The following is a 16,840-nucleotide window of genomic DNA, read 5'->3' as shown; positions in this document are numbered from 1 at the left end:
AGATCTAGAGAGGTCAGCTTTATTTTTAAGCAAGATCATCTTGTAAATAAGCTGGAGGGACTGTTGGAGAAAGAGAGCCACAACCAACTCCTTCCTAGTCTACTTCTGGTCTTCAGGATTTCACTCTATCCATTCCAGACATCGTGGTCAGAGCACTATTCTAATACATAAATGTGACCATGTAATTTCCTGTTATAACTTCAGTAGCTTCTCAGAGCCCCAAATCTTCCACAAGGCTTGCAGAATCTTGCACAGTGTGGCCCACTCCCCACCTTTCCTTGCCTGATTTAACATACACTACCCCCCACCCCCCCACCCCCCCCATGCTCTGGCCTTTCAGTTCTTTGAGAATACAAAAGTTGTTTCCTCTCCTAGATATTTTTCACCTGATTCCTTCACTCGGACTCCTTTTCCTTCAGGTTTCAGCTTAAATATCATTTCATGAAGGACTTAAGCCCTGCCCCATATAAACCATCTAAAATAAATGTCCCCACTTTTTTTTTTTACCATTTATGTAAATCTGTGGTTTATGTATTAGTAGATTTAGTTCAAGAATCAACAAACTTTTTTCCTAAAGAGCCAGATAGTAAACATTGTCTGCTTTTCTAGCTATAGCTCTCCTGCCCTTGTAGCTTGAAAGCAGTCACAGACAATAATATTTAAAGGAATGAGTGGGGCTGTGTCCCAATAAAACTTTATGTGTGGACACTTAAATTTTAATAGAATTTAAACTATACAATATGTGAATAAAATACACGAAATTTTCACGTGTCACAAAATATTCTTGTTTTGATTTTCCCCTCAACTATTTCAAAATGTACAAAACATTATTAGCTCCTGGGTTTTCCAAAACGGGGTGGCGGGATGGCCCACGGACCATACTTATTTGTAGTCCTTTGCGGATAATATCCCGCCTGATTTTTTTCCCACAACAGCGTCGCACTTGGAGCACCAGTAACCGGTCAGCTCATCCACCACCGTACGCCCAACGCATCGCGGGAGGGAACTAGGAGGCCAACGCAGCCAGACCAGCGCTCCAGTGGGCGGGGTCTGCAAGAGCCTTGCAGCGAGGTAGGGCGGGCCGAGACGGGGCGGGGCCAGAGGGGGCGGGCCGAGCGCCTATTTCCGGCGGAAAAGAGCTGGAGCAAGATGGCCACTACCAAACGCGTGCTGTACGTGGGTGAGCAGGCGCGGGCGCTAGGCGGAGCTTGGGCAAACCAGCCTCGAGTGGGTCCCAGAGTGGGGAGGGACACGTCTCCAGATGGGGAAAGCGGGAGTAGCTGTCAGGCCGGATCTGTGGCGTTATTGCTTTGTCTCAGGCCGTGAGCCCAAGATGTAACAATCACTCCGGCTTCCTTCCTGGTGTGCTAAACTCCTCCAGGGTCCGGAATAGCAGTGGAGAAATACGGTCTTTCAAATCCTCGCGCCTATCAATTTTGCATTCACTGCAGAGATGGCTCAACCTCAATCACAAAGGAGTTCCCAGACTAGCCAGAAAAAAAATAAAAGTGGGAATAACCTTAGTACCATAGATAAGCGCTGTGGTGGGGATGGGCAGTGATGACAGGGCCTCGGCTGCGTGAAGAAATGATCCATTCATCTGGGGGAGAGGAGGGCAGACTTTCCGCGTGCGATAACTCCAGAGCTGATGAGGAGTTAGCTGAGTAGCCAAAGTAGAGGCAAAGTTACTTATTACAAGGGAGGTGCAAAAATTGAAGCTCAAAGATGTTAAATAACCCGACCCTTGGTGGCAAGTGGGTTGTTTTTCGGGACCCAGGGAATTGGAAAGCAGAGTTACCCAGCTAACTCCTGCTCATCAACTCCGGACTTACTGCATCCGGAAAGTTTGCACTCACCTCTCCAGAAACAAGCTGGAGAGGTGGACAGGTTATGAAGAACCTTGTATAAACTGCTAAGAAGTTTGCACTTTAATCTGAGGATGGTGGAAAACCTTTGAAGGACTTTAAGCAGAGAAGTGATGGGCTCAAATTTTCACTTTCCCAAGATCTTTCAAGTTGGCATGGTGGAGTTGATAGAAGGTACACAGGCAGGGAAATCAGTTATGAGGCTTTTGCAGGAATCCTGGAGTTAGATGAGGGTCTAAAAGAAGGATGAAGATAAGAATGTACTTTATTAGTGTGGGTGGGCAGTAGATGAGAGAGGGGTGTTTGTCTAACCAAACAACTGGATGGAAAGACTCCTGCCCTTGCCTAACATGCTAATTTGCCCCACAGTCTTCTGCAAGAGTATTGAGGACAGCAGCTCAAAAAGCCCTTGGTTTATTTGCAGGTGGACTGGCAGAGGAGGTGGACGACAAAGTTCTTCATGCTGCTTTTATTCCTTTTGGAGACATCACAGATATTCAGATTCCTCTGGATTATGAAACAGGTGAGTCCTTTTGGTTTCTTTTATGTTCAGAATCCTATTGGAAAAAGAACTTTAAAAAAATGTGAAGTCACATCACAAGTCTAAATATGTGTTTTCAGGCCAGAAGTGTGGCTCTCCGGTAGAGTACTTGTGGGTTGTCAATATGTTGCAGTCTCCATCTGTTGGGTTTGAGATAATACAAAATTTTCAGTAGACCAATAGGAATGAACTACATTGATATCTGAGTGTTGTTTCAAATTACCTGCCAGATACCTCATCACACCTGCTCCCTTCTTGGCAGCTGTGCTATTAAATGAGACAGCAGGAAAACCTGGCCCTCAAATGGGACTCTAGCTTCTACATACCTGGATGGGTTTTCCTTTAATTGGTATACAGTTACCATTCAGTTTTCTACTTTATCTTGGTTGTAATTATTTTTTCCCCTCTTGTGTTGTTGAGAATCAAGCCCTGGCCCTTATTCAAGCTAGGAAAGCACCCTACCACAGAGCTACATCCCCACCCCTCCTCCTTTTTTTCCCCTACCATGTGCGGATCAAATGTAGGGTCTTATACATGTTAGGCAAAGGCTCTCCTGCTGTGTTCATCTCTCAGCCTTGTTGTAATTTTTAGGCCAGGGTTTTAGGCCTAGCTCTAATATTAATCTTGCATCTGATTGTTAGCAGGGACCTTACACTCTCTGAGCCTTCCTTTGCAAATACAGTAAGGTTATATTGATTTTCTAAAGGCCCTCTGGTCTCTGAGTTCTATAATTAATACTGTTTTGGTTGGCCTTTCTAAACAGATCAGCATTTGCCTGAGGATAAAGACTCAACATCCTTATCAGATTTTAGGATTCATGCTTTCGGAAGGAATAGTTTATTCTCAAATTATATATTTGTGCACAGTTAATAGTTTAACTGACCATTTTTCTAGTTGCCTTGCATACAAAGGTTGAAGTGTTTAAGTTTAGCTTTGGTAGAAGAATTGAATGCTCATTTTAAAGAATAAAGACATAGTTAATTTTTAGCTTTTCCTCTAAAAAGTTTATTATTGCTTAAAATGTTATTTAAGAGGAATTAAAGAATGAGATTTCTTCTTTCTAAATAATGATTGGGTAGAATTTCCAGTGTCTGGAGATGCATATAACTGACTTAATTTTCATTATGACCATTCTGTTTCTTCCCTTTTTGCATGGTACTTGTTTTTTCCCCCTTTTTGCAGAAAAGCATCGAGGATTTGCTTTTGTTGAATTTGAATTGGCAGAGGTAAGAACATTTTGTGTTACCTTTGTTTTGTCTTTGGTTTGTGTTATTGTAACTAATAACAAAGGAAGCTGTTCCCCGTAGGATTAGGTTTCTGGGCTTTACACTGATACTTCCAGGGGACCAGAAGTACTGATTGAAAGAAAGCTTCTCTCACTTAACCCATTTTGTCACATTGTCCCAGATGTGGAACACCTGTAAAAGCTTAAATATAGTATATAATATAATTATATAATAGCAATGTAATTGTATTATAATATTAATGGGCTTAATAATTTATAAGCCCTAGGTTAAAATTTCCAGAATATTTTAATGCACCTGTTGAATTAGTCACATAATTAAAAATGTGGGACTTGGTGGGTTAATCAGACTGTAGACTGTGAATAACATCTCAGAGTTTCTGCCAGGCCAAGTCCCTCTTGCTCTGCAGATCTCTCTTACAGCTCTGTTCATTGAGCATTCTTGCCTAGCAGTGCTGGTGATTATTTCTTATGCTTTCAACTGTTTTTCATATTGTGGCTTCACTAGCTCAAAAGTCAGCCAAGAAGTGCTTTTTATTAGACACAGTTTAGATAAGAAGGGTAGACGTGACTTTTTCCTGTGTTTGGGGTTTTTTTTTTTTTGATACTGAGAAAATGTTTAGACTCAACAAGCGTTTAGGTACAAGCCTAAACTTATACTTTGTCTCTCCTTGGCAGGATGCTGCAGCAGCTATTGACAACATGGTAAGACTGAGAATTCTCATTCTAACTTACGTTGCTTTTTGGTGGTATAAAGAGTCCTTGTTCACATATTGGTTTTTTAAACCTCAAGGTTGTGTGGGGAGGTAAAAATGGTCATCATGTGAAAATATTCACTGTGAATTGATCACTTGCAAAAATTAGTCCTTACTCAGATATCTTTCACCATTTACAATAATATAAGTTGATCTGTCTCTCACCAACTCCCTCATGCCTGGGATAATAAATTGCAAATACAATGCAAATCGATTGCATAGTGAAACTGCATATTTTGTAAAAGAAGATTTCTTGAAGTGTCAGATCAGTTAACGACTGAGAAGAGAAATTCAATCAGAATAATGACAGGGTATGCTATTGATTTAAATGATTTGAGTATCCTGGAAAAGTTCTTGGAAATGACGAGACGATGCTTTTCGGTATTCCTGCCCTCCTTGAAATCTTTATACATAATTTTCATGTCAACTAGTAAGTGCAAAGGTATTATATACTGTTGATAGAATTTTGTTGGAAAAAAATACTTCATACTAGTCAGCTCCTGTTACATGTTTGTACCACAAGTCAGTGCATACTTAAGCCTGCATATTAACTGTTAGAAAGATATTTTCATTATTTCTACTTTCATCACAAAGACCAGTCAAAAGATTTTTTTTTTTTTTTAACTTTTTACCATAAAATTTTCACCACTACCTTAAGTAAATTTACATTAAGTGATCTGTCCCAGGGCCAGATATTTTGGGATAATGAAGTTCTTTATTTCCTGTTCTCTCTTACCCATTCACTAAACATATTTCTTAACTGTCAGAGAGAGATGATCCTCACCATTTCAAAGCTGATGTTGGCTTTTGAAGGTGAATTCAGGTTCCAGGAAACTGCATTTATTCTTGTAATTTCAGAGTCCCTTGAACTCAGAGTTACTTTTGGCAATACAGACCTTTCTTTGCTGGTATTCAAAGAAAGGAGGTGTGTGATAGCTCAGGATGAAACTCCCTGCCATTTCCTCCCATGATGACTGCTTTGTTTGAGGACACAGCTTACTACTAGAAAGGGACCAGAATCTTGAGCATGTGTCAGAAATAAAATGAGAAGCTGTTTGGCTCTCCTTTAATGTGACAGAATTTAAATAGTTGGATTTTCAATTTTTTCAGAATGAATCTGAGCTCTTTGGACGGACAATTCGTGTCAATTTGGCAAAACCAATGAGAATTAAGGAGGGTTCTTCCAGACCAGGTGAGTGGGAACAACTCACAGGTTCCTTGTTATAATCTTCAGTTTGGCCTTAGTTCCATTTTTATCCTATTTACTTGGAAATACGTGCTAAATACTGCTTCTTGACAGATAAGGAGTAAAGGATGGTTCATGTTGGCGAGAGACAGGTACCACCTTTCTGGGGAAACAGTTCAAGCTTCACAGCAAAGCCAAAGTAATTGCTTCCGGCCTCTCAACCTTCTCAGTTTTCTCTGTACTCCATTCCTAGGATGCTCCATCAAGGACTAGAACCAGCAAAGGCATATCTTTGCCCGTATCATAGCGTTTTTTTTTTTTTTTTAATATATACTTTCAGATGTTGATGGACCCTTATTCTATTCATTTATTTATATGTGGTGCTCAGAATTGAACCCAGTGCCTCACATGTGCTAGGTAAGCACTCTACCACTGAGCCACAAACCCAGCCCCAGCATAGCTTTTTTTTTTTTTTACTTAGTCCCACTAAGTGCTGGACCTCAGGGTATTCCTAGTGGTAAATTTCCTTGCCCTTAGGAGTTCTCAAGGAGACTCCTCTGATTAAGAGGGCCACTTAGAATATTCTACCTTCTGACCAAAGTAGCTACTTAACAATTGACTGATAGTTTGAATTTCTTAATATTGGTTTGCTTCTTTCCTTTCAGTTTGGTCAGATGATGACTGGTTGAAGAAATTTTCTGGGAAGACTCTTGAAGAGAATAAAGAGGAAGAAGGGTCAGAGCCTCCCAAAGCAGAAGCCCAGGAGGTGAGAACAAAGACTATGGTTCTGGAGATAGGGCTGGTGCTTTCTACAGGAGACTCTTGTATTTTTAAGTTTTTATGGCAATTTTCAGATATATATGTACAAAAGCAGAGAGTAGATATATTGAACTTAGTACTTTGTCAAAGGCAGCGTTTATTTTTCAGTTGAATCTTGTCATCTGTTTCTAGTGCTGAGCTGCAGCTGTTTCTTCATGCAAGTCTGCTTCTGTGTAGGAAGCCTTAAAGTTGCCTAAAATGAACTTCCCCTTTTCAACCCTGTCTTCCTGTGTTCAGTCTTGGTTAATTTGCCTCATCCATCTGCACATTGCCCAAACCAGAAATTTGGATGCAAAGCAGAATGCCAAAAGTGGTGTCCTGACAGTTAGTGAAATCCCACTAGGTTATCTAGACCCTCTTTTAATATAGAGCCAATACATCATCATAATTGGCCAATTCTGTGAAATCTTCCTTGAAGCACTCATCTTAGTCTAGCCTCTTGTCTCATTTGGATAATTACAGTAACTGGCTGCAGACTTGCCCTGCTCCAGTCTTTTATAAGGAGAGCTGGAATGATCTTTCTGAAACACTGATCCAATCATTAACTCTGTTGCTCAGAATTTTTCACTTTTCCCCATCACCTGTTTCATGGGACAAAGTGCAAAAGGGGCCTTCCAGGTTCTTGATCCTGCCTGTCTCTCCAATCTCATTTCCCACCTCTCCCAGTGTAGTCTCCTTCCTACTCTCACCATGGTCTTAATAAAGCCATTCTTTATATGTCCATGTATACCTTTACTTTTGCACAGGCTACTTCAGTGCCAATTGCCCTTACTTTTCTAGGCATTAATTTCTGTGAGACTAGGGGCCTTGTAGTATGCATCTTATTAATAAAAATATGAGGTGGAGGGCTGGGGTTGTGCCTCAGTGGTATAGTGCTTGCCTAGCACATGCGAGGTGCTGGGTTTAAGCCTCATCACCACATGAAAATAAATAAATATAATAAAGGTATTGCGTCCAACTACAACTAAAAAAATTAAAAAAAAATATGAGGTAGAGTAATATGATTAGTAGTGTGAATTTGACAGGAAAGCTGATTTAGTTTTGCCTTTTAGCTCCCCATTAACCACTTTTGTGAACTGGGGCAAGTTATCCAGTAAATGCTGCAGGTGCTGCTGCTGCTGCTGGACCCTTGCTATTACAATGGCAAATAGCAGTGGCAATATCCTCAGCGCCCACATGATGCCATAGTATATGTTTGTTCAATTGAATCAAAGCAAGGTAATAACATTTTATCTTTCCCCTTGGAACAAGTGTGGTGGTTGTATTAAATGTCTGCTGATCTTCTGCTTACTCTTACCTACTTGGAGTACAAAACAAGCCTCTGAGCACTTAGGCTGAGGCCTGAGTGAGAGGGCCCCCTGCTTGCTTCCGTGTGGCCAACCTGTGACAATGTGGGTCAGGCATGGAGGAGATCTGGAGATACATGAGTGGGTCTACTAACTGTATGTGCTTGAGCTGGAGGTCGAAATGATGAGACCTGTGTATTGTAAGACGAGCTGCAGGGCAGGGGGAGTAAGCTGGTGTGTCTGAGGGAAAGCAGAAGTGTGGATGGATCTCCAATTAGATGGTGAGGAAAAGTTCTGAGCAACAGAGTTAATGATTGGACCAGTGTTTCAGAAAGATCATTCTAGCTGTCCTTACGAAAGACTAGAGGAGGGCAAGCTCTGCTATTGCTGGATGTCCAGCTGAGTGCTATAGTCATGGCTACTGCCTTCCACAGCCCTGTCCCTTAATGGCATTCCCTGTCATCACCTTCCGCTGGCCTGCTCAAGGAGTTTGTGCCAAGTACATGTGCAGAAAAATACTTGTTCTTCTATTTGGAGATTACTGAGTTCTTTTTTTTTTTTTTAAATATTTTTTAGTTGTTGATGGATCTTTATTTTATTTATTTGTATGTATGTGGTGCTGAGAATTGAACCTAGTGCCTCGTGCATGCAAGGCAAGCGCTACCATTGAGCCACAACCAGTGAGTTCTAACTAACAATTTCTTCTGCACCTAGGGGGAGCCCACTGCAAAAAAGGCCCGGTCAAATCCTCAAGTGTACATGGACATCAAGATTGGAAACAAACCAGCTGGCCGCATCCAGATGCTCTTGCGTTCTGATGTTGTGCCCATGACGGCAGGTGAGCAGGATCCTGCTGTGGTCAGGATGACAGGAAATTGGTGCCTGAGCACTGAGCTTTCCCAGGGTTCTCATTGCCTTAGTTCTTATGCCTTGATGTTTTTTCTGACCTGAATTGATTTGAGGCATGTCAGACCCTGGGAGCTTATAAGTGCTAGTTTACTATTTTCTAAATAATAGTTTAAAAAAAATAAATAAGTAATGTGTTCATGGTTAAAAAAAATAAATATATAAATTGAATACACCAACACACATATATTCCAATAATAATATATCCAGTCCTGTGCTTTAGTAACAACTAGTGCTGTTTTTGAGTAACCTTTCTTATTTGTTAAATACTTTTCTTTATTCTTTTAAGTGTAAATTTTATTAGGTACTTTAAAAAATCAGTTTCAGAAAGCTTGTTTCAAAATACAGCAGTTCTCTAGTGCTGTCTCTGTGCCCTGCCCTGACACCAACAATATTTGTTGCTACTCAGAAGTAGCCAATTTCAACTCTTGTGAATCTCTTTTGGTTTTTACTTCCATCTTGGTAGATAACAGTTTTCTATTTCTACTTTCTGATTTTTTAAATTTTAGACATTATCTTTTGATATTTCTGCTTCAGAAGTTAAGGAATTAGCTTTTAAAATTTTCTTCTGGCCATGCATGGTGGTACATGCCTGTAATCCCAGCTACTTGGGAGGCTGTGGCAGGAAGATTACAAATTTAAGGCTAGCCTTGGCCACTTAAATCCCTTTCTTAAATTAAAATTTATAAAAGGGCTGGAAATGTAATTCAGTGGTAGAGCTCTTTCCTAGCATGCAGAAAGCCCTGGATTCCATCCCCAGTACAATCAATTAATATTATTTATATTAATATGTTATTTATATATATATTATATATAAATATTTTGTGTATATATATATATATATATATATATATATATAAATCCCTTTACGTGTTCCTATAAAATCCCTTTTCATTTTCCCTATAGCATTCCCACAATTTGAGTTAGATCATAGATTATTTAACAATATAAACATCATACATTTCATACATATAGGACTTGTTTTGCCTGGAATTGGTAATTGCCTGTGTATTTATTCTTGACTCTCCCAAACTGGAGGCTCTGTAACCAGTTGTTTGCCATCTTGGTGAGGGAGAAAGAGACAGGGCTGAATGCTTCAGCCTTCACTATATAAGTTTTCACTGAAACTTCATTTGTCATGACCTCAGCAACCCTCCTAGGGCTTCCTAGTCCAGAGACCCTTTGCTTTATCTCACTAGAGAGTAGAATTTAAGCTGACTGCCAGGGCAGAGGAAGAACAGCCCCCAGGTACAGAGTTAAGGAGAGGGTCCTGGGGATAACTACTTTCTAAAACAGGATTCAACCAGACTTGCTGTTTTTAGAATTACCATCACACTTGTGTCTGGGCTTTTGGAGTGTTAATTGAGTTGTTTTTTGGCTTTTATCAGCTTGAGAGTCAGCTTCATCCACAGACTGCTATATCAGTTATGACTCATCTGTTTGTTTCCCAGATTTCAGAATTTTTTGTTCTTTTGTCTTTCCCTTTTAAAATTGACTTTTTGGCCATTTTAACTATTTTTAAATGTGCCATTAGCCTTATTCCCACCAGCAATGTGGATGGCTTCCAATTTCTCCACATCTTCTCCAGCAGTTGTGAAGTGGTATCTCATTGTAGTTTTGATTTCTATTTCCCTAATGACTAATGATATTGAGTATCTTTTCGTAATCTTATTGGCCATTTGTGTATCTTCTTTGTTCAACCCTTTGGTCCATTTATTAATTGGATTGTTTGTCTTTTTGTTGTTGAATTATAGAAGTTATACATCTGGATATTAAACTCTTACTAAATGATTACAAATATTTTCTCTCATTCTATGGGTTGCCTTTTACTCTGTTGGTGGTATTTTTTTGATACACATAAATTTTTTATTTTGATGAAATCAAATTTATCTATTTTTCTTTTGTTACCTACATAGTTGGTGTCATGTAAGAAACTATTACCACATCCAAAGTCATGAGTTTTCTAAGATCTTTTGGGTTTCCTGTTCAAAGATCACTTTGCTCCTAGTCTGGGAGGTAGCAGAGCTAAGTGCATGTATTCAATTCTCCTCCTCTAAGAGCATGCCCTGTAGTCCTCTAAGAGTCAGTATCACAAAGGTTTATAATGAGTGTCTCTTACTTTGTTTTTGTTTTTGTTGTACTGGGGGTTGAAACCAGGGCCATGTGTGTGCTTAGGTAAGCGAAGCAGAAGCACTCTGCCACTGAGCTGCCAGCAGTCAAGGTCTTGCTAAGGTACCCAAGGTGACTTCAGACTTTTGATCCTCCTGTGTCAGTTTCCTGAGTAGCTGAGATTACAGGGCTGAACCACCTAGCTGAGACAGCTTCTTTTACTTTAAAATGAAAATACAGTCACTCCTCCTTATCCACAGGCACCATATCTGTGGATTCAACCAACTACAGATCAGAATTATTGGGGGGGTGGGAAAAATTGCATCTTTGCTGAACATGTTCGTACTTGATCTTATCATTATTCTCTAGACAATAGAATATAACAACTGTTTACATAGCGTTTACATTGTATTAAACATTATAAGGAATATAAAAATGATTTAAAGTATAAAGGAGATTATGCATAGGTTATAAGGGGTTTAAACATCCCCAGATTTTGATATCTGCAAAGGTTCCTGGAAGCAATCCCATGTGGATACCAAGTTTACAACTGTGTAAACATTAAACAAATAAAACCCTATTTTTCAGAGGCTTTGTTTTTTTGCTTTATTTTTTTGTGTTTCCACCTCAGCACTTACTCTTTTCTCAACTTCAGAGAATTTCCGTTGCCTGTGTACCCATGAAAAGGGCTTTGGCTTCAAGGGAAGCAGCTTCCACCGCATCATCCCCCAGTTCATGTGCCAGGGTGGTGATTTCACAAACCACAACGGCACTGGGGGAAAGTCCATCTATGGGAAGAAGTTTGATGATGAGAACTTTATCCTCAAACACACAGGACCAGGTAGGAGCTGATTGGGGTATGGTGACATAAGAGGCTGGGCCAGCACAGAATGGTTGTGTGGGCTGGAAGAATAGGCTGTGGTTCTGGCCATGGGGCAGGGATTCTGAGATACTCAGCTTCTGGGCAGAAAGAAAACGTTCAGACCCACTGGGGTGTCTTTGAGATGTTCATCCCGCTACCATGCCCACACTCAAATTAGCCTACCTTAGATTCTATAATCTGCCATTGTAAGCTCTTTTTTTTTTTTTAATTGTTGTTCTAATTAGTTTTACGTGACAGTAGAATGCACTTTGACACATCATACATAAATGGAGTATAATTTCTCATTCTTTTGGTTGTACATGATGTAGAATCACACCAGTTGTGTAGTCATATATGTACATAGGGTAATAATGTCTGATTCATTCTACTATCCTTCCTACCCTTATGCCCCCTCCCCTGCCTTCACTCCCCTCTACTTAATCCAAACCATTGTAAGCTCTTTATGGCCCCAACCTCTACCTACCTTCCCAACCCCTTTCAGACTTATCTAGTAAAATCTCAGTGGTTGGTCCCCCTACAACTAGAGGAAACACAGAATTATACTGAATGATCCCACTTGAAATTTATGACTACAGTTCTAACCAGATCTCCCTAGTTGGTTTCTTGGTCCCCATCAGAGATGACGATTCCATGCCTGTCTTCACTCCTAAGGCTTCCATATCACCCTCCCACCTCATCTGCTGCAGTGAATGTTCTGACTACCCTTCTATTACAGGGGCCAGCCCTGCCACTTGTGGGCTGGAGCCCATCCCTCTTCCCTACTTAGGAGGTTGGCTTCTTCCAGTGTCCACCTCTACCTTGTATAATACATTTCCTCTGCTCTGCCAGCTTAGTCCATCAGCTTAAGCATGTGGTATCAATCTTTTAAAAAAAAAATCCTTGGACTCTTTCCCTGCCAGCCATTAACTCATGTCTCTGGTCTATGATAGCAAAACTTCTGGAAAAAATAGACTCTTGAAAATGGAGACTCACAGGCTTCATTCTTTTCTAGCTTTTCTAGCCAGAATTCTAGCCCCATCTTGCCATTGAAACCACTCTTACTAAAGATGCTAACCAGTTGTATCTTGCCAGTAGCCAGTTCTCAGCTCTCAATTGATTTCACCTCCTAGCAGCATATCATACCGTTAACCCTCTGCTCCTTGAATCTTCCTTCCTTCCTTCACTTTGCTGACAGAATTCCTCTCTTGGTTTCCTTTTACCTAATTGATTTTTTTCTGTCTTTGCCATCTCCTTTTTCTCCTGACCCCTAAATATTAAAGTGGCTCAGAGCTCACTCTTTGCTTTTCCATTGAAACTTGTCTCCCCAGGCCTCTTTTTTCTAACTGATAATTTATAGTACACCTCTTCACTGCTGGAATGAAATGTATAGATGATGTATGCTACCTGTCTACAGAGTTATTTTAAAAATCAATACTATTTCTTAACAGGAAAGAATGTGAAAAGAAAGTGAGTTGTAATAAAAGAATATATGTTTCTTGGTGGAAATGTGCAAATACAACTATGCCAGATGTGTGCACCTGTACCCAAGTGCAAAGTGAGAAATGCAGACAGGTGTGTCTACTGGCAACTTGGATATCACAAACAGTATTATTGTTGGCGACGTGATTTTGTGAACTGATAGGAAAGTTGGTTAGATTCCAAATTGAAGAGTAATATTTTGTTGATTTATATAGTAGTTGCATTTCTGAAAGATTCCATGAAAAAACCAAAATGCCTCCAAAACTTTGGGCTTATATGTATAATTGAATTATACAGGTGCTTATAAGCATTTTTCATCTGATATTTGTCAGGACATTTGAAAGACCAAGAGGATATGGGACAATTCTTCATTGTTTGGGATAGTTGCAGAATTCCAGGCCCCCACCTACTAAATGCCCATGATATTTCTGATAATCAAAAATATACTTAAATGTTCAAATAGCCCCTGGGGATAGGGCCAACCTCAATGAGAGCTACCGCCCTGGGCAATTTCATCCAGTGCCAGAGCTTGCACAGAATTCTTGTGAGTTGAGTTTGTCCAAATTTGCATCTTGGGACTGATTGCTCCCTGACATCCAGGCTCCTGTCCAGCTGCCTGCCTGGATATCCCACAGGCCCTCAACCTCACAGGCCCAAAACAGCTTCTGCTCTTCTCCCCGACACTTTTCCTTGTCTTCATTGTCCTTGTTTCAGTAAATGATTCCACTGTCCATTTGGCTGCCTGATCAGAAACTTAGGACTCATCTGGCTCCTCTCCTGTGTCACTCATACACCCCAACCATCTGTCTTTAAGTCATCTGTGTGTGGATACACATGTTCTCCTACATGGCTGCTTTAAGTTGCCATTTTCCACACAAATGCCCGTTACTGGGCTTCACTGTATCATAGTTGTCGTAGCACTGTGTCTTTTAAATGACCCTTTTCCACTGACTATGAGCTTCTACCAGGGCTAGAAGTGTTTTGCTCATCAGTGTTCCCAGGACTTAACAGAGATTGCTTATAAGTAGACATTTAATAAATAATTGTTAAAAACAAAACAAGAATGACAGACCAGTATGAAATGTTTGAAACAGCCCTTCTTGTCCTATTTCACTAGTGAGTGAAAGATAAGAGGACCACATGCATGGGATCTGTGTGTCCCAGAGCCTGGGCCGCCTGCAGAAGGCTGTCCACAGTGTGCATGGACAGCTTTAGGGGCTGGGGCAAGGTAGAGGGAGTTGATGTCCTTTTCTCCTCCAGGCCTACTCTCCATGGCCAACTCTGGCCCAAACACCAATGGCTCCCAGTTCTTTCTGACCTGTGACAAGACAGATTGGCTGGATGGCAAGCATGTAGTGTTCGGGGAGATTACTGAAGGTCTGGATGTCTTACGGCAAATTGAGGTAGGTGGCCAGGAAGGGCCCCCAAACCCCCTGGCCCTTGGGGTATAACCTGTGGAGGGCCAGGAAGGAGTGAGCTCAGGTTCCAGCTAGGGGTGGCACCCTAAGTTCCTCTTCAGTCTCCTCCCTCACCCACTGACTAGTTCTCCTTTCCTGTTCTGTCCACAAAGGCCCAGGGCAGCAAGGATGGGAAGCCAAAGCAGAAGGTGATCATCGCTGACTGTGGGGAGTACATGTGAGGCAGTGCTCTCCCCTCCCTGCTGTGCTCTTACCTGTGTGTCCAGGAAGGAGCTGCTGGCCTCAGGGGTGCCAGCACTGAGGGTGTCCTGCATGAAGCAGATGGTGTTTGTGACCCCAGCCATTCCTCAGATCAGCTTGGAGCAGCTCCCTCACGGCCTGGTTGGGTGGCCTCTCGACTGGTTCCCAGCATGGCTGTGGTTCTTGGAGCAAGCAGGTGCAGGTGTGACCCTCCCCACCATCCACAGCTGCGTGGCCTCTGGCTTCTCAGGCTTGTGCTGCCAGGTGCTGTCCTGGGCCCACCTGTGGCTGCTGGATGGTTTCTTTGCTGAAATAAACTGATTCTTATACTGCTGCCTCCAGTGAGTTCCTGGGAGTTGTCAGAGATTGTGTCAGTAACTAAGCTGTCTTCCTGGGGCAGGCAAGTGGATAGGGCATAGTGCCTTCCCTACAGCTTCTGTATTTTCCCTTGAGCCAATTCCCTTAGATGCCAGGTTGAAGTATCTTCATGCCAGATGTCCCTGTCAGACCATGTCAGGACAATGGAAGTCAAAGGTAAGCAAAAGTTCCTGTCTTCTGCTGTTTGTGCTTCTAAACTCATGCTGGCAGTCTGATAGCCAGCAAGTGTGCCACATAGCCTCAGTGTCTTATTTATCACTTGTCATTTTCATTTTATACATTTTTTAAATGGTATTTTTAAACTCACAGTGCCTTCTCTGTACTGGGTACTATGCTTCTTTGTTAGAAGATAGGAAATCAGCAAACTACATGGGCCTAAACCAGCCTACTGCCTATTTTTGTGAATAAAGTTTTGTTGAAACACGGCCACAACCATTTGTTTGTACATTGTCTGTAGCTGCTTTCTCAGTATAGCAGCAACAGAGTTGAGAAGTCAGTGACAGTATATGGTCCCTGTATTTGTCAGAACTTTCCAGAGAAACAGAACCAAGTGTGTGTATCTGTATGTGGAGAACGCGAGAGAAAGATTTATCTTAAGGAACTGGCTTAGGGAATTGTGGGTATTGGGAAAACTGAAATCTGTAGGGCAGGCCAGCAGGCTGGAAAACCAGAAAGAAACTTATGTTTCAGTTCAAGTGCAAAGGCAGTCTGGAGACAGAATTCTTCTGGTGACCTCAGTCTTTTTCTTAAGGCTTTCAGCTGACTGGATGAGGCATACCTTCTTATAAATGGTAATTAGTGTTGCTCACTCCACTGACTTAAATATTAATCCACCCCCAGATACCTTCACAGCACCATCTAGGCTGCTGTTGACCAGAAATTGGGTGCTGTGGCCTAGCCAAGTTGACCCTGCTAAGTTCTTTCTACACAGAAGGCACCAGCATTAGGGCAGGCATTTGAAGCTGGGGACCATAGCCTGATTTCAGGGCTTGCACAAGAACCAAGAGAGGCTTTGGTGTGTGAAGAGCTTAGCAGAGCCTGCACAAAGGAGGACAGAGATCAGCACTGTGATCCCAGGATCAGGGATGTGGCTACTGGAGTTTCCTGTCAGATAGTAAGAGCCACCTCCAGACTTTGCTCATCTGTCATAGTCATGGGAGCCTCACAGTAACCTCCGTGGAAGGAACTGGGAACAGATATTTTAGTGGTAGAAATGGAGCCTCAATTCAGGTGACAGGAAACTAGAAAGCCAAAATTTCTAGAAAACTAGAAATTTTCCCTTCCTAATAAAGTGGGAAAAGCACATCACAAAGCAATTTATGTATACCACAGTATGATCCCAGTTTGGCAAAATTATCAATTATATGTAAGCCTAGATAATTATGTTTTAAGAAAAAGGCCTAGAAATACAGTGACCAAAATACTAATGGTGTATTTATCTGAGTCATAGAACTAGGGTCATTCAATTCATATTTTAGTTTTTGTTTTGTCACATTCTTCCAAAACTACATTATGGGGTTTTTTAATAATTAAAATTTTGTAAGTGGGTAAATTGCTCACATAAAGACTCATGTTACTGGTTGAACCCCCAAAAGGATAATTCACCCATTCAAATTGCCATACACAGCACTAGGTGGATGCAGATGTCCCTCAGCCCTTTGTGGGTTCCTTGTGTCTCTGGGAACAAAAGAGCAAAGTTTCAAAACCAGGCCATGGCCAGCCTCACCAAATACTTACCAGCCCTTTAAAGGTG

General features: G+C 41.3%; 1 protein-coding gene across 3 annotated transcripts; it reads left to right on the top strand.

The window, feature by feature from the left end:
• Nucleotides 1–1,117: 1,117 nt before the first annotated feature.
• Ppie (peptidylprolyl isomerase E) lies at nt 1,118–15,038 on the top strand. Of its 3 annotated transcripts, none has more exons than XM_046469154.2 (10): nt 1,118–1,180; nt 2,290–2,388; nt 3,589–3,632; nt 4,328–4,354; nt 5,515–5,596; nt 6,256–6,356; nt 8,410–8,533; nt 11,366–11,551; nt 14,312–14,454; nt 14,622–15,038. In XM_046469154.2, exons 1-10 carry the CDS (start codon nt 1,150–1,152, stop codon nt 14,688–14,690), a joined length of 906 nt encoding a protein of 301 aa, XP_046325110.1. In that variant the 5' UTR covers nt 1,118–1,149; the 3' UTR covers nt 14,691–15,038. The 3 variants fall into 3 exon arrangements, with proteins under 3 accessions (XP_046325110.1, XP_046325111.1, XP_058426846.1); XM_046469155.2 differs by having other exon boundaries at nt 1,137–1,172; XM_058570863.1 differs by lacking the exon at nt 1,118–1,180 and adding an exon at nt 2,006–2,039.
• Nucleotides 15,039–16,840: the final 1,802 nt, after the last annotated feature.

The sequence above is a fragment of the Marmota monax genome, unplaced genomic scaffold, assembly GCF_021218885.2.
Source record: "Marmota monax isolate L192 unplaced genomic scaffold, Marmota_monax_Labrador192_F-V1.1 WCK01_AAM20220418_F8-fsc00008, whole genome shotgun sequence".
Lineage (NCBI taxonomy): Eukaryota > Metazoa > Chordata > Mammalia > Rodentia > Sciuridae > Marmota > Marmota monax.
The sequence above is the reverse complement of the archived record's forward strand: the minus strand, read 5'-3'. Positions and strand labels throughout refer to the sequence as shown.